Source organism: Mirounga angustirostris, unplaced genomic scaffold (genome assembly GCF_029215605.1).
Source record: "Mirounga angustirostris isolate CCGP_5_RB_7025 unplaced genomic scaffold, mMirAng1.0.hap1 SCAF_17, whole genome shotgun sequence".
In the NCBI taxonomy this organism is placed as follows: Eukaryota; Metazoa; Chordata; class Mammalia; order Carnivora; family Phocidae; genus Mirounga; species Mirounga angustirostris.
In genome coordinates, this window is record NW_026991725.1 from 1547966 (window position 1) to 1570536 (window position 22571).

Sequence of the window (22571 nt, forward strand, 5' to 3'; positions counted from 1 at the left end):
AGGAAATATTACTACTTAGCCCCAGTCTCAGATGAGGAAAGGGAGCTCAGTGACATGACCAACGATGTGCACCTAGATGTTTGTATCTTGGTCTCTGTAGCAGAGGTTTAGGGCCTTACCTAAAGGTAGAGAACAGTAGCCCTTGACCCCCCAGGGCACTGATGGAGTTTCATTTGCCTCTCCTCAGACTGCTTCTCGGAAGAGTGTCGCTCTGTGATCCAGGAGCAAGCCGCAGCGCTGGGCTTGGCCATGTTTTCTCTCCTGGTGCGGCGCTGCACCTACTTACTTAAGGAGTCTGCCAAAGGTAAGCAGATGAGGGACCCCCTGACTGATGGCCTTTCCCCTGCCTGGACCCCGTGCAGACAAGCTCAAAATGCCACCCTGCCTTCTCAGCATCTCTTCCCTCTATTTGATATTCTTGCTCTTCCCAATAACCCCTCTTCCGTATGCCCACCTAACTACCCCACCTCCTTTTGCATTCTGTTTACCTCTGTAGCCCTCTGTTCTTGGGGGAACTATCCCCTCCCCCTTTTCTCTAGTAGTTAAGATTTTTACTGTATCTATGAGCTGCTGTGGGTTCCTACGACGTTAGAAAACCAGCAAAGAGCGTTTCAGTTCTTGTTCATAATTGATATTTTGGTTTCCCTGCTCTATCTCTGTGTCCCTCTTTGTCTGGTACTGGTGGGTGTTGTAACCACTGTGGACCAGCCACCTTGGACGACTCACTGAACCAGAGCACGGGCTGTTTTTAGCCCTTAAGTTGATCAGTGCCCGCATATGCATTAAGGTTGTCCTTAGAGTTGTAAGCCTGACTGCTGAGCCGTGTAAGGTAGGGCTGAAGGTTGCCCCTTTCTCTCAGCTCCTGGATCAGTATTGGTGAGTATTGAGGCCCCTCTGTTGTCCCCCTGCCACTTCAATTTTGTGAATGCCTCCAGACTGGAGCTGCCTTTTTTTGGAGGGAGGGTTGAGGTAATTTTTTATTTTGAAACAATTTCAAATTTATAGAAAAGTTGCAAGAATAATACAAAGAACTCTTGCATATCCTTCACCCGGATTCCCCATTTGTTAACATTTTACCATAGTTGCTTTAAGTTCTCTCTCTTTCTATACACACACACACATGCTTATTATTTTTGTTCTGAACTATTTGATTGTAAGTTGTAGACGTGGTAGCCCTTTACCCCCAAAAAGTTGATTGAATATTTCCGAATAACACGGACATTCCCTTACATGACAGTGCAGTTATCAAAATCAGCAAGCCAACGCTGATACAGTACTGTTGTTGAATCTACAGACTTTATTGAGTTTATACCAGTTGTCCTAAAAAAAGTCATTTTCTGGTCTAAGACCCACTCCAGGATCACACATTGCAATTTAGATGCCGTGTCCCTTTAGTTTTCTGCAGTTTGGCATCGAATGGTTTTCTCAAGTCTTTCTCTGTCTTTCATGGCCTTGACATTTTTGAAGCATACAGCCCACTTATTTGGTCGAATGTCCCCCAGTTTGGGTTTCTCTGCTATTTCCTCATGGTCAGATTCAGGTTGTGCAGTTTTGGCAGGAACTCTGGTGCCATCTCGGTGCCGTGCTGAAGGAAAGCTAGAGGGAGGGCTAGACGCTGGAGCGGCGGCTTCAGTCAGGCTACCGGTGGGGCAGAAACAGCTGTCTGCAGGGGCAGACTCAGTGCACTGGTTCTCTCTTTGTCCTGCTTTTCAGAATCCTCTTAGGTGCTGGCACTTGTCCTCCGCTTCTGGGCCCAGCTTTCCTGTGGACTTGGTCTCCCTTCCCTAAGAGCTTGCTGCCGTCCCAGCGCCCCAGGCCTCCCTCGTGGGCCACAGCAGACCTAGGCCCAGTTCTCACCCTTTGCCTCTGCAGCTCAGTTGTCCTCTCCTGAGGACGAGGATGACCAAGATGACATCAAGGTGTCTTCCTTCGTCTCGGACCTGAAGGAACTGCTCCCCAGTGTGAAAGTCTGGTCGGACTGGATGCTCGGCTACCCAGACACCTGGAATCCTCCTCCCACATCCCTGGACCTGCCCTCACAGTGAGTCGGCCCGCTCATTCCTTCGGCACTGTTGGTCTTGGTCCACCTGTGCTGCCACAGCTCCCCTCCTGGTCCTCTTTGTTTCTTCCCGACCGCTGCCTGCTTGTTCCTCTCTTCCCTCCTCATTTGAACTTTGCTTTTTCACTTCCTTGAACACCTTCCTTGTGCCCTGATGCTTTAGGCTGTTTTTCCCTGTTGTCTAGTCTGTTCCTCCTCTTCTCAGTCTGTCCTTGTCTCTTGCTCTGTAGCTTGCTCTGTTTTGTTCTTTGTCCTTGCTCTTGCTGTCTTGCTCTCACTTCATGCTCTTCATGCCTACCGTCTCTGCAGCTGCCTGTCTGGGCATGTGTCCGTGTGAGGGGGAGGCCTTGTCTCTTACTCTCCCTTTTAGTGTATCTCCACATGTCCTTCAGGCTGTGAGCTGCTGCTTCGTGTGCCGCCGTAAACATTCTGCTTGGGCCTTCCTCTCATACACTGTAAAGCGTGAGGAGGGCAAATGTGTACACCTCTGTCTTCCAGTCGCTTCGTTTCCCATCTCCCTGTCTCTGTGTGTCAGCGTGCTGTCTGTCAGAGCATTTTAGGTGTGGGGTGTGTTGGTCTGGGGAGTATGTGTGTCTGCCTGGGTGTGTTTATGTAGATCTCTTTGTACGCTTGTGTGACTTTTTTCTTTCTTTTTGTAAATTGTGGTAAAATATATATGTATATAATAAAATTTGTCATCTTAACCATTTTTAAGTATATGATTCAGTAGCATAGTATATTTACATAGTTACGTAACCATGCATGGCTATTTCTTTCTTTTTTTTTTTTTTAGATTTAATTATTTGAGAGAGAGTGCTTGAGTGGGGGGAGGGGCAGAGGGAGAGGAGACAAGCAGACTCCCTGCTGAACGGGGAACCCAACTCAGAGCTTGGTCCCAGGACCCTGAGCCAAAACCAGGAGTTGGACGCTCAACCAACTGAGCCACCCAAGCACCCCACATGCATGGCTGTTTCTTACGTCCATATCTGTGTGTAGGTTCTAGCTCTGTGTGTACCTCTTTGGCTCTGGTTGTCTGTGTATGTCCGGGTATCTGTGTCTGAGTGTGAGGGTCTGTGTGTGTCTGTCTAGGGGTGTCTCTGAGGGTCTTTTGGTGTACCCGTCCATGTCTGCCTGTTGTATGTGTCCACATGTGTCTGTGTCTCTTTCTATCCTTAGGTGTAGGGGTCTCTTTAAGGGATTCATGTGTCTCCATTGAGGGTCTGTTTCAGTGTGTCTGTCTGTGTCTCTCTCAGATTCTGGGTCCACGTCAGTCCATGTGTGCTTTGTCCTGTCCATGTCTCTGTGTGTGGGACTGTGTCCTGTGGGAGTGTGTATGTATGTTCCTGACTGTCTGTGTCCACGCTTGTCCGTGACTGTGTCTCTGTGTGTAAGTCGGCATCTGTGTGCTGGAAGGAGCACTTTTGTGTATGTGGGTCTTCCTGTAGCTACCTGCCTCTGCCTGCCTCGTCTGTGTCTCCCTGCCTGCGTCACCTCTAGCCTGCCTGTCTTTGCCTGGCTTGGCACGTGCCTGCCTGCCTGCCCCTATTTATCTGCCTCTGTTGTTTGTGTGTCTGCATCAGGGGTCAGCAAACTGTGGCCCAGAAGCTAAGAATGGTTTACACTTTTATTTATTTATTTATTTTAAAAGATTTTATTTATTTATTTGACAGAGAGAGAGACAGCGAGAGCAGGAACACAAGCAGGGGGAGTGGGAGAGGGAGAAGCAGGCTTCCCGCCGAGCAGGGAGCCTGATGTGGGACTCGATCCCAGGACGCTGGGATCATGACCTGAGCCGAAGGCAGACGCTTAACGACTGAGCCACCCAGGCGCCCTGGTTTACATTTTTAAACGGTTAAAAAAAAAAAAAGAATAGTATTTCATGACTTGTGAAAATTATTAGGAAAGTCAAATTTCAGTGTCCATGAAGTCCTACTGGAGCACAGCCATGCTTATTTGTTTACACTTCGTCTGTGGCTGCTTTAGCAGTGCAGCCGAAGAGCTGAGTAGTTACAATAGAGACGTCCTGGTCTGCAAAGCCGAAATGTTTACTGTCTAGCCCTTTACAGAAAGTTTGCTGACTCCTGCTCTCTATGTGTCCCATTCTTTTTTTGTGTTAGTGTCACTATGTGTGTATGTTCATGTTTGCACAATAGTTTCTTGTGTGTGCACGTTGGTGCTGCCCATCTCTGGTCAACTCTGTTGATTGTCCATCTCTCCCTCCCTCTACCTTTCTCTCTCTTCCTGTCTCTGTCTCTTTCTCTCTCTCCCCTTCTCCTTTTCCTTTCTCTTTCTCTCGCCCCCCTGCCCTGTGGTTTGTTTTGTGGTATCTGGCAGGTGCAGTGTACTCAGCTCCTTCAGGCTCTGTGCTGGGCGTGTGTGTGTGTGAGAGTGTGTGAGAGAGAGAGAGAGAGAGAGAGAGTGTGTGTGTGTGTGTGTGTGTGAGAGAGAGAGAGAGAGAGCGAGCGAGCATCCATGCCCAGCATTTCATCATTCTTCAGTGCTCTCCTCTGGAAGGGGCACATACTAGAGGACAGAGTGTGGAGACCTAAGCTGCTGCCGATGGTACCTCTCTGAGCTGAGCGCTGCCCATGTGAGTCTGTCCACTCATGGGTGACCCACAGAGGGAAGGCTGCAGGAGAGATTTCTGGCCAGTAGTTTTTTGACCTCTCTGTGTGGACTGTGTGCCTCTTTCTCCGCCTTCCCTCCCAGCTCTAGCTCTGTAACTGTGTGGCTTATGCTCACAGCATCAAACAGTTCTCTGCATCCTCCCGTGAACCCTCCTAGGTTCCCCAAATGCACCCCAGGCTGAGGCCTTAGGAACCAGGGTAGAGCCATCAGCTAGGCAGCTGGGGTCACACAGAGGAATGGACTGATCTGCTGGCTAGGGGCAGCCGTTTCCTGGCGGTGTTCCCTAAACAGTTAACATGTACAGCCTCAAACTTTTCAAGCTGTTAATCTATAATGCCGACTAGGCAATTTGCAGTTTTGGAAAGAAACTGACAAGGAAGGTCTCAGCTCTCCAAGTATCTGAAGCCACTGCTTCTGAGCCTGCACAGGGGTCACAGAGTGTTCCTCCCTTCCTCTTAGGGGGTGGGGAGGCAGACCATCTGTCCCTGGAGCTTGGGCCTTCCCTGGGTCACCTCAACTAGCAACCACAGGTCCCTTAGATATGGTCCACCCAGCTCCTGTTTATCCATATCCTGGCCATCAGTCCTGTTAACTCTCTTCTGTGACCCATCTCCCTTTATCCCTCCTCCCTCTCCCACTCCCTTTGGCTTTTGTTTGGCTGAGGAAATGGAAAGCTCACACAGGAAGTGCTGGGCCTCATTTGCTTGAGGTGCTGAGTCTGTTTTCTCTTTGGATGCTGTAGCAAATGGCCCGTTGCCGGCGTATGCAAGCTGCTGCCCATCTTTGGGCAAGGGCTCAATCTGCAGCTGGGCACGTGGTCCAAGCTCCAGCCATCCCCAGCTAGGCTTCCCCTCCAAGGCTACAGAGAGGCAGAGGGGGTTGGGACACTTGAACAGATTTGCTTTTTCTTTTCAGACTGTTCTTCACAGGGAGAGCAAATTTGACCAAATAACATATTGAATCTGATTGCCTAGTAAACAAGTTCCTGTGTAGCTGTGGGCACCACTGATGAATCCCGTCTAGGCTAGAGCAGCCGGCGTGCTAGAGAGCGGAGTCCCCTTCGGCGCTTTCTCTGCAGTTCCGGATCGGCAGCTGGTTGTTTCTGGAATGCAGGTTTAAGCATAAAGGAGGAGTTTTGCTGTCCTGGGGCCTGACCACAAGACATGGTGGTTTGAGGGCTGGGGCCTCTGGTGGACAGAGCATACCTGGCCTGACCACCACTGAGGGTAGTCCCACCTCATAGCTGTCAGATCCAAGCACTGGAAAAGTGGAATGAGAATTTACCTTCCTCCTTTCCAGTTTCTCATATAGCTGCCTAACACTCACTGAGTAAATACTATGGTTGAGAGATTGGCAGGGTATGGTGGTTCTGTGGATTTCAAAGTGGCCTCTTATGCTTACTGATCTTTCATACTCTGGAGCCTTTTCTTTTAAGGCCATTGGGAATAACACACTCCAGATAGTTCTGTAGATGTCAGAATAGTAATCCCTGTGACACTCCCAAGGTCCTTGTGCTGATCTTCATTTTGGAGGGTTTAGGAATGCTCTCAAGAGAGTAGGAAGGAAATGGCTTCTACTTAACAGCTCTCCTTTGCAGGTTTTCACTGGTTTTTGCCCGCATTTGTTCTCTGCAGAGACAGATCCCTCAGTGATCCTAACATAAGGTGATCAGATGGCTTACCTTTCAGTTTGCTTCTCCTCCAGAAACCCTCATTCCCAAATTGTCTCCCTGACACACTTGGACCCTTATTTCATCTATCTCCCTTCATTCCCTCCCTGTCTTTCATTCCATTACCTTCTTTCTCTGTACAGTTACAGAATCATTCCAAAGCTTTCTTAGGGGAATTCCAGAGTTCATCATTAGTCTCCTTGGTTCTCTCCTTTTTTGCCCATATTCCTCTTCTTTCCAGTCAAATCTACATTTCCTAGGCAGTAGCCACTTAGGCACATGTGAAGCACGTAGGATGATGATGACAGGACATCACCAACACCGCAGAGTGATAAGGGCAGGATTTCAGGGCTACTTATGCCTTCCACACCGTGACACTCATAGGTATGTGTGTTGGAGTCAGCAAGTAAATAGGTTGGCTTCCCATTTGTACTTGTAATAGGTTGGCTTTATATCCCCGGAGATTTTCGTACAGGGGATCGTAGCAGGGTGTGGAAAGTTGCCTTAGGCTGCTGTAAAAGACAGTGTAGAGCGCTTTGGTCTATTTAGAACAGACCCAGTGTTTGGAGGGACCATCTACTGGTGGGGTGTGGGGGAGGAGGAGTGGGGAACATGGTTTCAACACTAGGCCTCTCGATAGGAAGGAGAGGTAGCTACTCCCCACTTTACCACGTGAGCATGAAGTAAGCTGTGAATGTCAGGTGCTGGAGAGGAGCAGAGCAGCAGGCTTTCACGAGCCTAAGCATAGTGACCCCTCACATCCTAGGACCTTTGGCAAGCTAGGGCAGTGGGACAGCCTACCTCATTTCATAGTCTCTGCTGAAGCCAAATCTTCCCTCATCTTGATCTCTAGTTCTCAGTAAGTGAAAGAGTCAGGGGACTTTGAGAACATCCAAACCTAGCCCAGCTGTGGCAGTTGGTTTATTGCTTTCAGCTGGTACTTGAACCCAGGTCCTGGTCTTGGAGGCTTTCCCAGGTTTAATCCCCAGAGCTTTCTCTGCAGCTGTATGACACTGCGCTGACCCCGAATGAGGATAGGAAAATAGAACCAGTGCCAAGCCAGAGTCTCTTTTTCATTTGGAGTCTGGCTGTCTGCCCATGACCAGGGTTACATAATGGGAAACATAGCTGGGGCTCTGGAGAGCCCGCGTTTCACCAGGCTGCCCAGACCTTCGCATTCTGATGCTATATATCTTCCTAATTGTAGCTCGGATGCATTTATCACACTGTTGGATTGGAGTACTGTTAAAAAAAAAGAAGAAGAAGAAAAAAAACTTCAGAAATTCCTGGACTTGCTACTTTTCCATGGCTTGTCTTGTATAGTCTACAGAGCATGCTGGAAAAGGCTTGTAGGGAGCCCTCTGAGTGCTGTCACACAGGGAGACATAGGGATATGTAGGGAGTATGCAGTAAGCTGATTTCCTCAGGGAGCCTACATGTGTTGACCCTGTAGACGAGATAGAAATTCTTGAGTTAAAAAACAGCTAGTTTACTCACCCTCACAGGGCAGCTCTGAAAATAAGAACTAATCCCAAGTCTAATCGGCACCCCTTCAAGGACGCCTAATACGTCTTCCCAAAAGGGCATTTTAGGAGGTCACTAAGTAATAGTCCATCAGCACTTCCCTGAAGGAAGTGGTGGTGACTGTGGGAAGCCCCTTTGCTACCCTGGCTCCCCACCCAGTCTCCCTGGCTCCGGGTTGGGGCGTCAGCACTACAGCCTGGCACCAGGGGGTTCCTCTTCCTCCAAGTGCTGAGTGTGAGACACACGTGATCTCTCCCACGGCAGGAGCCTCTGTCCCCTCCCAACTCCTCTCACAGGACTTGTGAGAGGAAGGGGTGTTGGCCTAAGGCTCCAGTCTGACCCCAACAGGGTACAGCAGCTGACCCCAGGGAGCGTACTTTCCAGCTCTGGGCTGAGGTTATTTGGGTCCAGTGTGTGCTAAACTAAGAAGACGTGTTGGAGTGGTTACAGCTAAAAATTGAGAGAGGCAGGAACCGTGAGAATCCGCACCAGGGAGGCCGCCGAGGGCTTCACTCATGCCGTGGAGATGTTGAGGTCCCCTGGGGGCTGCTCTTTCCCAAACACAGAGTGCTGATGGGTTTAACACACCAGAGTGATGCAACAGAGGCTATACATGTTGGATGTAGCTTGGGAAAACTGCAATCACATAAGGCACTGACCTAGATAGAGGTTGAGGGAGGCACAGTAGAGGTACTTGAGAAATCCTGGAGTGAGGTTACTGTGACCTGTTGTTGGCCAAAGGGCTCCAGCTGCACTGCTTAGAACATGAAGAAGTTTATGTTCTTGGAGTAATGCAGGGCGACTGGGCTTCAGAATTCAATTTGCCCTCTTGGGCAGAATTCATTTAAGTTGGACACTCTCCCAAGGGCCCAAGTTGACTTGTTTGTGTAAACTACAAAGGCAGAAGGGATTATCTTTTAACCGAGTCTTAGGTTCTTATATTCACCTAATAAACAGCTGTTATTCTGAGAGGATGGTATCTTGCTGCCCATGTCTTAACTCCTAAAACAGTGATCTCTGACACCCATGTCTCCTCTTTAAGTCATGGTGGCATCTGGAAAATGCACTACAGTTCCTTAATCTCAGAGAGAGCCGCAAAGATTCCCACCACCCTCATCTCTACCCCATTCCAGAGCCTGCTGAGCTACTTGGCATCGTTACCAGACCAGATCCTCAGCTCACTGAAAACAGAGTTGGCATGACATCTCAGCTTAACAAAGGGGCTTCCTAAGCCATTTTAAGGGGAGGTACTACTCTTTTGACTCTACCACACCTATGGGGTTCATTCAGGTCCTTTTCTGCTATTAGCTCCTCACCACCTGCAGTTTTCTCCAGTTGAGTGGGAAGTCCTCAGGGCTGCAATGGTCTTATGTTGGCCATGGAACCCCATGTTGGGAGTTGTGGGCTGGAATATAATGGTCCTTAGGCAAACAGGTTTTTAAAAGAGCATATTGCATATCTTAAGAGCATTTCTCTTGTTGTGGCCTTTTGGCTTTCCCCTTTGTATGTATAGTCCATGGGCTTTCTCTTTTCCAGCTTCCCTGTGCCTCGTTTCTGTGCCACCTTGGCTATATTTCCAGAACTCCTCATCCCAGGAACCAAAAGACCCAACTTGTTTCCCATCTGTACTACAGCTCTGATCTTCCATAGCTCTGAAACACAATGCAGGGCTTCTTCTCACTCAACTCTTTCCGGGTTTGTTCTGCAGCTGTGGAGTTTGAATGTTAGTGTTTAAACAAGCTGGTATTACACAGGAAATGGCCACCTCCACAGGCCCCTGCAGGCTTGTAACATGGGGTCATTGTACTTGATATTAATCACCAGTCAGCCTGTTCACCCAGTAAAAATACGAAGGGGTGTGTGAGGACTCAGTCCTCCTTAGACTTGCCAGAAGGATGGCCTGAGACCTGGTTGGACCTCAGCACTCCACTCTCCGAACTGTCTCCCTCCCTTGGCCCCGCCCCTGATGGAACTTGTAGAAAAGTTCCTACCTGACCTTTTCCCTATAAAGCTGGCAGATCTGCCTTTCTTTCTGAGTTCTTGAAAGGAGCTCTATTGTGGTATAACTTGCTTCACCTGTCTCACACCTTAACCTTTCAGAGCATTTTGTGGAATAACACCTTGTGTGAGAAAACTCCAGAAGTGCAGGAACACAGAAACCTATTAGTCTACCTGACACCAGGCTTCTCAGTTCCTTGGACTGAAGCTGCTTTTCCAGTGGTGTATGCAGAAATAACCCCAGCCTGAAGGGTTAATCTGATTCCCCAAGTCAATATCCCCCAAACAACCAGCCAAGAGTGTGTGTTGGTTCATTTCTGTGAAATGTGTTTCCCCAGTCACCTGGCCTGGCCTGGGCTGCATTGTATCGGCCAGCAGCTGCACCGCACTCAAACTGACAGCTACATTAAACCTTGGAATTCTGAGGCAATAAAAAGTAAATTAACTCTTATTTTTTTCCTTTCCTGGTGGAGTAAGTGAATGCATGTCTGTAGGGAAGTGAGTGAGCCTTGGTCCTAAGTACATACCTCTAACTAGCCACTGCTGGTCTGTCCCAAGCTAGGATCTGGTGTTCAGACTCCAGCCAGGGGTCTGCTTTCCTGGTGTGTGGTGTTTCTGTGGGGTTGGTCCACTGGGTCACCCAGCAACTGCTGATCCTTGCTCACTAATCACATTACAGCTGCTTGAGAGGTTCCCTTGCCACCATTCTGAGACCCATAAACGGACTCGTTGGACACAGTTTCATATTCTCTGGCTGCTTTGTGTCTGCTTGGTAAAGAATGCATCCGAACTGTAGTGGGATTTTGTGGGTTCTGGGAGCTTCCCCAAAATATGACTTGGGACCAGAATAAGCCAAAGGCACTCACACAGGCTCATAGCACTATTTAGAACCAAAGGTTGTTTGAGATTGTCTGAAAAACCTTTTAGAGAGTCAATTCCCAAGTGTTTCTAGAAGATTGGGAAAAAACTCCTCATAGGCACCAGATTTTGACTTTAGGGCTCCTTCGCCCAGGCTAACTTCGAACCCTCAGAACCCAAAGGCTGCTGAGGGTTGAAGCTTGGGAGGTACTCCTACCTGGGATAAGGAGCTAGAGCAGGAAAAAGCTGTTTTTCACCTTCCACTCAGACAGGAAACCCTATGTTCACCCACAGAACTGACCTGAGAGGTCAGGTTGCCCAGAGGCCTGGTTGGGGGTAAGCTGAGGTGATGATGCCCAGGTTCCAGGAATTACCTCATCCTTAGCTTGAGAGGTCAGGCATCTCGCCTAGTTTTGTTTTTGTTTTCTTGATTGATTGATTGATTGATTGATTTGAAAGAGTGTGAGTGCATGCGAGGGTGGAGAGGGGCAGAGGGAGAGAATCTCCAGCAGACTCCCCGCTGAGTGCAGAGCTGATGTGGGACTCAGTCTCACAACCCTGAGATCATGACCTGAGCCAAAACCCAAGAGTGGATGCTTAACCTTAAGACTGAGCCACCCTAAAAAAAAAAAAAAAAAAAAAAAGACGGAGCCACCCTAATGTATGGTGATTAACATAACAATAAAAATTAAAAAAAAAAAAAGACTGAGCCACCCAGGCGCCCCCTCACCTAATTTTTCTAAGTACCTCTTCTTTTTAGTACTAGTTTCCTGACACTTACCTTCCCCTCCCTCTGTGGAGAGCCACGGTATGGCATGGTGCGTGGGTGCCTAATTACTGTGTTCGTGTCCGTGGTGCTCATTGGGAGAGGAGGTAACTGATGAAGTGATCTCTGGCAGTCCCACTAAGATACCAGAAGAAAGCAACTACTTAGAATCAGAGTTCAATCACAAGACCAGTCTGAATGGATCAGGGCAGAAGTGACCTTTCATTGAAGCATTTTGTGTAATCCCTTGGTTCTGGTTAGTGTAGTGTGGCCCTTGGGCCCCTTTATATTTCTCATTTGGGAACTCAGGATACTTCCTATGTCTTTTGGCACCAGCTGCTATCTTACAAACCATCACTGGGGTAGGAACTCTAATCCACTCCATTTTTGCAGTGAGTCTTAAGGTTTTGGCACAAGGTGGGTGGTAATGGGCAAAAGGCAGCTGTGGACAGGGGTCCCTAGTGGTGGCCAGCAGTCTCTGGGGGGAGTCAGTTTGGGTTTATCTGAGCCTTAGGGGACAGGGGAGCATGGTAATGAGAACCACATGGTACCACATATTTCTTCGTCTTGGATCCAAGATGGTAGGGGTGGGAGGATGAGAGAGGGATGTGGGGCCTCCCACTGTTAAAGCCGTGGGTAATTTTCTGCTGCCTCTCTCTGACTGGGGATGCTGCTGCCCACACCTCCCCACCCCCAGCTACGTCCTGAAGCAGTCAGGTCCTTGACCTGCACAGCACCAACCAAGGCCCCTAAGCCAAGAATTCAGCTGGGAGACTTTTCACCTTCTTCCTTCTCACTGTCGTCTTTCCTGTTTATTTTCCAAATTGCTGCTCTGCAGCCGAGCACTGCCTGTTGGCCAGAGCTCACCAGCGCTGTGGGATTGGACTCAGGCAGTGGGCTCAAGTGGCCAGCAGGGCACTGGGGGAGGAAGTGGGGAGCTGGAAGAGCCTCCCTGTGCGTCTCCCATGGGCAGCGCTAACCTCGGAGGCGGCCCTGAGCAGCCCTATCACATCCGGTGCTTGTCTCTGCAGCCGGGACCGGAGGATAAACTATCAGAGCTGTGGGGCAGTGCATCATTCCTCTTATTATTTTCTTCTCTGCAGATGGGGTCGTGGAAAGTTCAGTTCCTTTTAACCCTCGAAGTTCTGTTTATTCTACAGCTGGTAGCCTGAATGCCGCGTTTCCCATTACATCACAAAGGGGCTCAGGCAGATCTCTGCACAGAAACGTGTTGCAACTGTTTATTTTTTTCCATATTTAAACATTTCTGACAGCCAAACTCAGCTGAGCCAAAAGATGGAGCTTTGTGAATGAGTCTGGTTGTCGGTGTCTGTGCAGAGAGAAGGCTTTAGAAAACTCTCGTCCCTCCGGTGATTCTTCCCAAACATGTTCTCTTTCCTGGGCAAAGCCTGTGAAGCAAGTTACTTCTGCAGTACACGTGTGTTGATTATGTGCCATTGTGTGATTAATGGGGCTGTGTTCCGCCTGGTTCCCAGGACACTCTTGAAAACAAGATGTTTCATTTCATTGCCTTTGCCTAGTGTAGTGATTACAGTAAATAAACCAGTGCAGGCTCCTTCCACCTGGAGCCAGTCAGAGAGTCCCCACACTCCTGCTCCACTTTCTCCCCCAGCATCACCTTCAGTGGCATGTCCCTTGAATGCCCTTTTTTCTGCCATCTCCCAAAGGCTCCTAGACTGCTGGAGAAACAGATTGCTTAAGGCCGAGGCCCCTCCCTAGCAGATTTGGCTCATGCGCAGTAGCTCCTCTGGGAAGATCCCAGGATGGAGCTCATTCGGAGCTCTTTGCTTCTTGCCTCTTGCCGCTCCACCTCTTGACCCTAATTGTAAAACTTTTCTTTGTAATTCTCCTGTGCAAGTCACTCCTTTTGAAGTACGACATAGCATCCATAGGTACAAAAGCTGGGACAGTCCCAGGCAAACCAGAATGGTTGGTCACCCTGTATCTAACCTTCCACAAATGAGAGAAAGGAGAGGGAGTGGGCTGGCCAAGGGAGCACTGAGACGGGTCCATCTGCTGAGATGCATGGGAAGCTTTACTGTCCTGGGATGATCTTGGCAGGCCAGGAATGAGGTTTTTTAGTTGGGGGGGCTGTTTAATTCCAGTATAGTTAACATACAATATTATATTAGTCTCAGGTGTACAATATAGTGATTCAGCAGTTCTATACGTTACTTGGTGCTCATCATGACAAATGTAGTCTTAATCCCCTTCACCTATTTGTGTTTGTTTTCCTACTTAGATGTAGGAAGAGATTTCTAAAGCATCATAAGGGGAAAAAACCCCACATGACTCTCTTCATGGCTTCATGGTGTGACTGGCCCCTCTCACTGTATGGGAGGAGGGGAGATTGGCGCTTTGTTGCTATCTTGTGGCATATACTTGGCTGGACAGAAGTGGGGGAATTCTGGGAGCTGCCTCAGGCACTGGGTGTCTAGAGTGTTTGAGTAAGTGTCTCAGGCACACTGTCTGGAAAGGTGACAGGACCTGCATTAGGCAACTGATTCTCTGAATTCCTTTTCCTCTCTGGTTAGGATTTAAAAAACTCCCCCTAATCAATTTCAACTTTGCATAGATGCACACTTGCCCACCAGATTGCTGCCATGGATGCAGTTTTGTACCCTAGCTTTTTGGGTAAGATTTTCTGGCAGTTGCCAACCATAGATAACCTTTGCCACCAGTACCTCCCTTCTCACAAGAGCTTAAAATACTTTAACTGGTCCCTCTTTAGAGCTGTTCTTCTTTCTGACCTTATTTCTCACAGGGTTGCTATGGATGTGTGGTCGATGCTGGCTGATTTCTGTAACATATTGACTGCGGTGAATCAGTCTGAGGTGCCACTGTACAAGGACCCGGACGATGACCTCACCCTTCTTATCCTGGAAGAGGATCGGCTTCTCTCGGGCTTTGTCCCCTTGCTGGCTGCCCCTCAGGACCCCTGCTACGTGGAGAAAACCTCGGATAAGGTCAGCCCCAGGCCAAACATCCCTCCCCATTCACCCCTCCTCTTAATTCTCCAGACTTTTTTTATTCTTGGGAAGTTTTCTGTGCAAACGGAACATGATTAAGTCATTGAGAAGGGTGTTAAGGGAAAATATCGACCTTTTAGCCGCTGACATCCAGCTCTGTGTCCTGAAAAAAAGCCCTCTCGACTTCCTTTGGTGTGTGTGTGTGCTCGCTGGCATGTTGTGTATACGATCATTTCCTCACTTGTTTAAATAGTGCAGCTTGTGTTGGCAGCGCTCTGCCTCAGCTCCAAATGGTTTGCATCATGCTTGAAGCACCCTCCCTCCTCCCCCCTCTCCTCCTTCCCCCCCGGCCACAAAACTCTGCGCTAGGAAAACAGCCAGGGCTCTTTCCCTTCTCTGAGGAGGAGAGTGATAAATAGGTGACTGGAGAGAAGCAGACACCATGTGTTAACTTACAAAAAAAGCTCTTAGGAATATGAAGCATTCCCCGCTGCCTGGTTTCTATTTTTCTTCCTCTAAGGACTGTGTTTTAACCTGAACGTTTTTCTGGTCTGTTTATAGAAAACAAAGCTCGTTGCCTGTTGCCCTGGTGGGGACTGTGGAACTCTTAGTCTCTGCTTAACAGTTGGGTCTTTGGCCAGGTGTGGAGGGTAGGGCAGTCTGCTCTGCTTCATGTTCCCATGTAGCAGTTGCTAGGGTGGGGAAGTAGCACCCACACACCCCGGGAACAAAGTCTCCTGTGCTGAGCTGGGGAACCCTGTGTCTGACGTCTCTGCGGAGCTGTTAACATCATATCCCCTGGGGAGGTCTTTGGGGAAGAGGCCACAAATGGCTTCTTAGGTGGAAGCCTTTTGACCTAGATGAAGTATATAGACAGGCATAGGTAGATGGCTTTTTTTTTTTTTTTTTAAGATTTATTTATATGTTTTAGGGAGAGAGAGAGCACGTGCTAGCAGGGGGAAGGGGCAGAGGTAGAGGGAGAGGGAGAGAGAATCCTCACGCAGACTCCCGCTGAGCACAAAACTGAACACGGGGCTTGATCCCAGGACCCTGAGATCATGACCTGAGCTGAAATCAAGAGCCAGCCGTCTAACTAACTGAGCCACCCAGGCGCCCCAGGTAGATGTTTTTTAAAAAAAAATGTCAGATAGTAAAAACTAAATCCCAGCCATAAACTGCAAATATGAAAGAGATTGTATTGAATAAAAAATATTGCTGTATTGAAGATTTAAAATGTTTAAACTTGTTCTTAGTAGAAAAGAGTTAATATGTTCATTAGACAAGTAAAAAAAAAATTTAGCCACAGTCCTTTTATCTAGTGGTAACATCACTGTTATTTTTGCTAATCATAATCATATTTAACTACTGGTATACACACTTTTTTAAATATAAAACTGAGAGTCATTATACAGACTGCAATCTGCTTTTTTAATGTATTCTTATATGGAATCATTTTTTTTAAAAAGATATTTATTTATTTATTTATTTATTTATTTATTTATTTATTTATTTATTTGAGATAGAGAGAGAGAGGAGAACAAATGGGAGGGGCAGAGGGAGAGGGAAATAGAATCTCAAGCAGACTCCATGCCAAGCACGGAGCCCAACATGGGGCTCGATCTCAGGACCCTGAGATCATGACCTGAACCAAAATCTAGATTCGGATGCTTAACCGACTGAGCCACCCCGGCATCCTATATGGAATAATTTTTGATTATCACTTTGTATTCTTTTTTATGCCAAGATTTCTTTAACAAGTCTTTGCTTTATTGAACCAAGGGACTATTCTCAATTTTTGCACTACTGTAAACAGTGATGTAATTCCTTATAGCAGAATTTTTGCATAGATTCCCCTTGGTTAAACATATTGACTTATCAAAAACTCTTCCTCTTTGGATGTGTTGAATGACTAATAGGGATCTTGGGAATGTGAGAGCCTCTCTCTCCTAAGAGGAATACTCATTTTATGTTTTTCCAATGAAAAGTTGGAGTGAAATCCTGCTCTTCTAGTGTCAGAAGGGGATAATAATGGGGAATTACAGTATGTGAGGCTGAGGATAACTCATACAGTGTTTACACGTTGTGGAAAATGGTCAGTTAGAAGAGAAACTGGATAAGCATGGCTTGGGCCAGGGGATCCTAGTACTGTTCCTCTGTGACTGCAAGGTGAGTTTGACTCTGGAGGGTACTTCTGGGAGTCAGCTACTGGCTTAGCTGCCTTTTGGTGCAGAACAAGGAAGGAGTCCTGACCAGCTTCACACTTCCTAACCCCTGTCTCCTCATCAGCTCTCCCAGCGGTAGTGTCAGTATGATACGTGTATGTGATACAGCATATGGTACGCTGCAGCATATGATAAGTATATGATGTGGCCAGAGAAGAATACAGAGCCAGCAGCCCATGCCCTCAGCCTGTAGTGCTGGTTCACAGGCTACCCCAGGGCAGCTGCAGCTCATGGCAGCTCGAGACTAAGGTAGGTCTCCACCTCGAGGACCGTGAGATAGGTATGTCAAACCTAACATCTCCAGATCCATATTCTCCCCTAAACCTGGTCTTTCTTTGTTCTTCCCATCTTGGTAGATAGCAGCTTTGACTCTGGGTAGCTTATATCAAAATTCTTGGGGTTATTCTTGGCTACTCTCTTTTTCTCACACCTTCATATCTAATTCATCAGCTGTTCATGTCTTCTTTACCTTCAAAATAAATGCAGATACAACTCTTTCTTACCACCCCACCCTGGATCATCTCATTGCATGCCTTCTGACTGGTTTCTCTGGTTCCTCCTTCCTCCTACTCCCCAGTCTGTTTTCAGCACAAGTGGAATGATCTTTTTAAAACATCAATAAGATCATGTCACTTCTTTTTCAGAACCTTCTGATGGCTGCTTCTCTCACTTAGAGTAAAAGCCAAAGTTTTAACAACATCCTGCAACACTCTCAGTGATATGACACCACCTCTACCCGCCCTTAACTCTGACCTCAGCTCCTACTGCTCTCCTCCTACCCAATATGCCCTAGTCACATTTGCATCCTTGCTGTTCTTCACACAAGCCAAGCACTCATGTCTGAGGGTCTTTGCACTTGCTTCCCCCTTAACCTAGAACACTGTGTCCCCAGAGAGCTGTGTGGCTCTCTCCCTTCTAAATGTCACCTTGTTAGAAGGGTCTTCCCTAGCTACTCTGTATAACATGTTCCCTTCCTTTTCTTTTTATTCTGCTTTATTCTCCATTGCAGAGAAAAATAACATCTCTTCAATATCTGTCATGTACTGGTCCCTGGATTAGGTACTTCTATATAGTATTTAATTAAGTTCTCCCAATAAGCCTGCCAAGTAGGTATTAGTACCTTTGTTCTTTTGTTGTTGTTGTTGTTATTTTTTTTTTTTTTAAGATTTTATTTATTTGGCAGAGAGACACAGCGAGAGAGGGAACACAAGCAGGGGGAGTGGGAAAGGGAGAAGCAGGCTCCCTGCCGAGCAGGGAGCTGGATGTGGGGCTCGATCCCAGGACCCTGGGATCACGACCTGAGCCGAAGGCAGACGCTTAACGACTGAGCCACCCGGGTGCCCCTGTTGTTGTTATTTTTGAAAGAGGTGACTGAGGTTCAAGAGAAGAGTGAAAAAATGATGATAAAATCCTATGGGTCATCTCCATGGCTGACCTAGAATATTAGTATGGACCTGTCAGGGAGAATCTTTAGGAACTTTGGCCTTTTAGAAATCTGAAAAAGATAGATATTTTCTCCAGCTTTTAGTGTTCAGTACCAAGAAATATAAAATATGTCAAGGACTTGTCAGTAACAGCAACATGTGCAGTTTCAGTGCTGGTCCAGATTGGTCACATGTTTGGTCCCACCTTGATGCCCATTCAACAGGCATTTACTGAGCATGTCTGTATTACACTGTCTTGCACACACAACAAGAGAGATCCAGACTTGTAAGGCAAACATCGTAGTTGGGAGGCAGTTTGTGGCATGTACAAACGTGAGAAGCAATGTAAGTTAATTTGAACCTGTAATTAAGGAGGAACTCTTGAAATCTTGTTGAGCTGGTAGTATTCCAATGAAGGCATTGCTTAAGGAGCACTGATTTGGCATTAACATATCATTGTATTTCCTGAGCATGTTCTATGGAACTCTAGTTTAATAGGTTCTTAATTGTTAGGTGAAAGGAAAAGAGTTTCGTGATTATATAAGTTATGTTAATGTTAAGTAGGGATGCCTGGGTGGCTCAGTTGGCTGGGCATCCTTCTCTTGATTTCAGCTCAGGTCATGATCTCAGGGTCGTGAGATTGAGCCCTGCATCACTGAGCTCCCTGCTCAGTGGGGAGTCTGCTTTTCTCTCTCTTCCCCTCTCATTCTACCCCTCCCCCCCATTCATACGTGCTCACTCGATCTCTCTCTCTAAAAATTAAAAAAAAAAAGTAATGTTAAACAGAATCCAATACTGCAAGACTTACTGGAGCTTTTAATATAGTGTACTGTGAGAATAGCCTTTGCAGTCTTTCCCAAACTTGCTTCACCCTTGATCTTTTTGATTTATTGAACATCTTGTAGGACTAGTATTCAGCTTAAAAAAAAAAAACCTGGGTATATGATGAACAAGAGGTAAGAAAACAGGTTGCTATTGGAATTATCCAGAAGAAAAATAAAGAGTACAGCAATAGAGTGGAGCTGGTTACATTCTGAGAGAAGCATCACATGTTGAAACCAATTAGAGCCAGCCAGGGCAAAGAAAGTGATCTTAGGTTCATCGTGTGGCTGCTGGACATCTAAATTCAGAAGGTTAAGTGATTTACTTACCCAAGGTCATGTAGCTCGTCAGGAAGTATAGGATTAGAACCCTTCCTTTTCTGTAGTACTTTAAAACCTCATGTTCTGGGACTCCTGGCTGCCTCAGTTGGTATAGAATTGATTGATTCATTCATTCTTTAAGTCTTTCCTTCCTTCCTTCCTTCCTTCCAGAGAGGGAGGGGAGGAGTGGCAGAGGGAGAGGAAGAGAGAGAATTTCAAGCAGACTCCCCGCTGAACATGGAGCCTGACTCAGTGATCAATGCAGGAATCGAACTCATGACCCTGAGATCATGACCTGAGCTGAAATCAAGAGTCAGACGCTTAACCAACTGAGCCACTCAGGTGCCCCAGGCATGCAACTCTTGATCTCAAGGTCATGAGTTCGAGCCCGGTGTTGGGCATAGGGTTTACTTAAGAAAAATTAAAAAATAAATTTTTAAACCCCTCATGTTCTAATGATTTGATGTCAAGGATTTGCTTCAAAATAATTTGTGAATAGAAGTATGAATGAAAAAAAGGCCAAATATTGATCATTATTACATCTGAATAATGGGGTGGGTTAAGTTCATTATAGTATTCTACTTTTGTATATGTATGAAATTTTCTATAATAACTTGTGGTTAAAATAGAGCCATCCTGAAAGGAAGCAAAACAAATAAAATTCTGTGTCTTTTTTGCCGCATTATAGTGCATAAGTGATTGAAAAAGTAATCAGGGGCGCCTGGGTGGCTCAGTTGGTTAAGCGACTGCCTTCGGCTCAGGTCATGATCCTGGAGTCCCGGGATCAAGTCCCGCATCGGGCTCCCTGCTCGGCGGGGAGTCTGCTTCGTCCTCTGACCCTATCCCCTCTCATGTGCTCTCTGTCTCTCTCATTCTCTCTGTCTCAAATAAATAAATAAAAATCTTAAAAAAAAAAAAAAAAAGAAAAAGTAATCGGACTGTAATAATAATGGAGTTAAGCTCTTGCAGTCACTAATCGTGTTCCAGGCACTGCATTTTCTCGTTGAAACCCCAACAACCCTATACACAGGAGAAATGATGAAAAGGAAACTGTTTCAGGAGAAAGATGTTCAGTTCATGTTGTGCCTTAGTCAATGTAAAAAAAAGCTTAATTATCGTCTTCAAAATCTGTGCATGTGACTATATAGCTCTAGGTGATACTAACCAAGGACCTATATATAGTCTTTCCTTAAGCTCTAAAGAACTTTTCTAAAGCTCTAGTTATTTAATGGTACTAATGCATTTATGTCATAAATAGATGTAAGCAGTGCTTATTCTAGCATCCCCAGGTAGACTTTTTTTTGTAGTTTTCTTTGTCTTCCTCTCCATATTGTCTGACCAAGAACTAAGTGAAGAACTTTGCAATACAATGGTGGGGCCGCTACTGTAAGTCACATTATATAAGTCAGTGTTTTAAGTCATCATATCCCATTCATTCTTATAGGCATCTTTGCTTTCTGTCTGGATGTAGGATCCTAGGAAACTTTGCCATTCTTAAATAGTTGTTGAGGTTAAAGATGGGGCTTAAATTGTCCAACTTTTGGAACTCCTGGCTTGTCTGCTTATTTATTTGTTAAGTGACATTTTTGGAGTGTTGTTTGTTGTATACATAATTACCCCCAAAATGTTTTAAATGGAAAATATAGAAAATCACAAAAAATAAAAATCACCTGCAAACTACCACCTAAAATTAACCAGTGTTAATAGCATAGTTTATGTCCTTCCAGTCTTTTCCCCCCATGCTATATGTGTATACTTATTCTTTTCTTTTCATAAAATTAGACCATACAGGATATGCTTTGTTCTTGTTTTATGTTTTTTATATACTTATATATATATAGTGTATAAGATATACATACTATATATATGTATGTATGTATATGTGTGCACGTGCATACATACATATGTGTATGTATGTACACACATACATGTAGTTTTGGGGGAAATATTGCCTTTGTTCTTTGGTGGTCTGGAAAATACTTAAGTCCTACCAGTGACTAATTTATTAAAAAACATACGTTGATCCTCTATTCTCAAAGTATCAACATCAAGAATAGAAAAAAAGCCAAAACTATTGACTCATATTTAAGATATAAAATTAGGACTGCTTACAATATATATTTTCTTTTTCACACATTTGCATGTTGTTTCTAAATTTACAATAATTATTTAGAATTAATTTTATATTGTTTTCAGTGCTCACCATCATACTCTATGGCTTTCCCATTCTTTTTTTTTTTTTTTTTTTTTAAGATTGTTATTTGTTTGTCAGAGAGAGAGAGCACAAGCAGGGGGAGCAGCAGACAGAGAGAGAAGCAGACTCCCCATTGAGCAGGGAGCCTGATATGGGACTCGATCCCAGGACCCTGGGACCATGACCTGAGCCGAAGGCAGACGCTTAACCCACTGAGCTACCCAGGCGTCCCGGCTTTCCCATTTTTATTATGTCCTTTGATTCATCTGTTATTCACATCCAACACTGAAGAATATTTTCATCAAAGATGACATGGATGCCTTTTAAAAAATTAAAGTGACTTTTAGGGGCGCCTGGGTGGCTCAGTCGTTAAGCGTCTGCCTTCGGCTCAGGTCATGATCCCAGGGTCCTGGGATCGAGCCCTGCATCGGGCTCCTTGCTCTGTGGGAAGCCTGCTTCTCCCTCTCCCACTCCCCTTGCTTGTGTTCCCTCTCTCACTGTGTCTCTCTCTGTCAAAAAATAAATAAAATCTTAAAAAAAATGAAAGTGACTTTTATAAAACATGGTAGTAATATACATACTCATGCGAAAGAATCAAATAATTCACAAGAATATATACAGTCAAAAACCACCCGCCAGGAGTAACTGCTGTTAACAATTTGATACTTACCTTTTTAGACTACTTCTATACTGACTGAAACATGTTTATACATGTATATACCTAAATGATCAAAATGATAGTGTGGTATACATTCTTTTCCTTACTTTGCTCTTTTCATTGAATGATTCACCAAGGACATTCTTCATGACTACTTCTGAACACTTGCATTTTGAAACTGTTCTTATTTTGCCCTTGCACATGAATGGCAACTTAGCTTAAGGTCAACATTTTTTTCCCCTTAAAACTATAGGTATTATCCTATTGCATTAACGGTTAGGAAAACTTGGAGAAAAGTCTGACTTTTCTTCCTTTGAAGGCGAACTCTTTTTTTGGTCCAAAGTGGGTAACTTACAACTTTTTGTAATCTTGAATTTCAAATTGTATGAGGATTTGTTTAGATGTTGGACCAGAAAAGTTTTCATCTCTTATGTCCTTG

The 22571-nt window shown here is 45.8% G+C and overlaps 1 protein-coding gene across 10 annotated transcripts in view; it reads left to right on the plus strand.

Annotated features, from left to right (window-relative positions):
• The window catches only part of SMG6 (SMG6 nonsense mediated mRNA decay factor), a 232660-nt gene that overhangs the window by 101684 nt on the left and 108405 nt on the right, over positions 1-22571 (plus strand). For all 10 annotated transcript variants that reach the window (XR_010408613.1, XM_064582972.1, XM_064582967.1 and 7 more), the window contains 3 exons: positions 188-304; positions 1873-2041; positions 14288-14489. Coding sequence is in view for 9 of the 10 variants with exons in the window: in XM_064582972.1 (XP_064439042.1) it covers positions 188-304; positions 1873-2041; positions 14288-14489 (488 nt within the window). In the remaining variant the exon portion in view is untranslated. The remainder of the gene's footprint in view (positions 1-187; positions 305-1872; positions 2042-14287; positions 14490-22571) is intronic.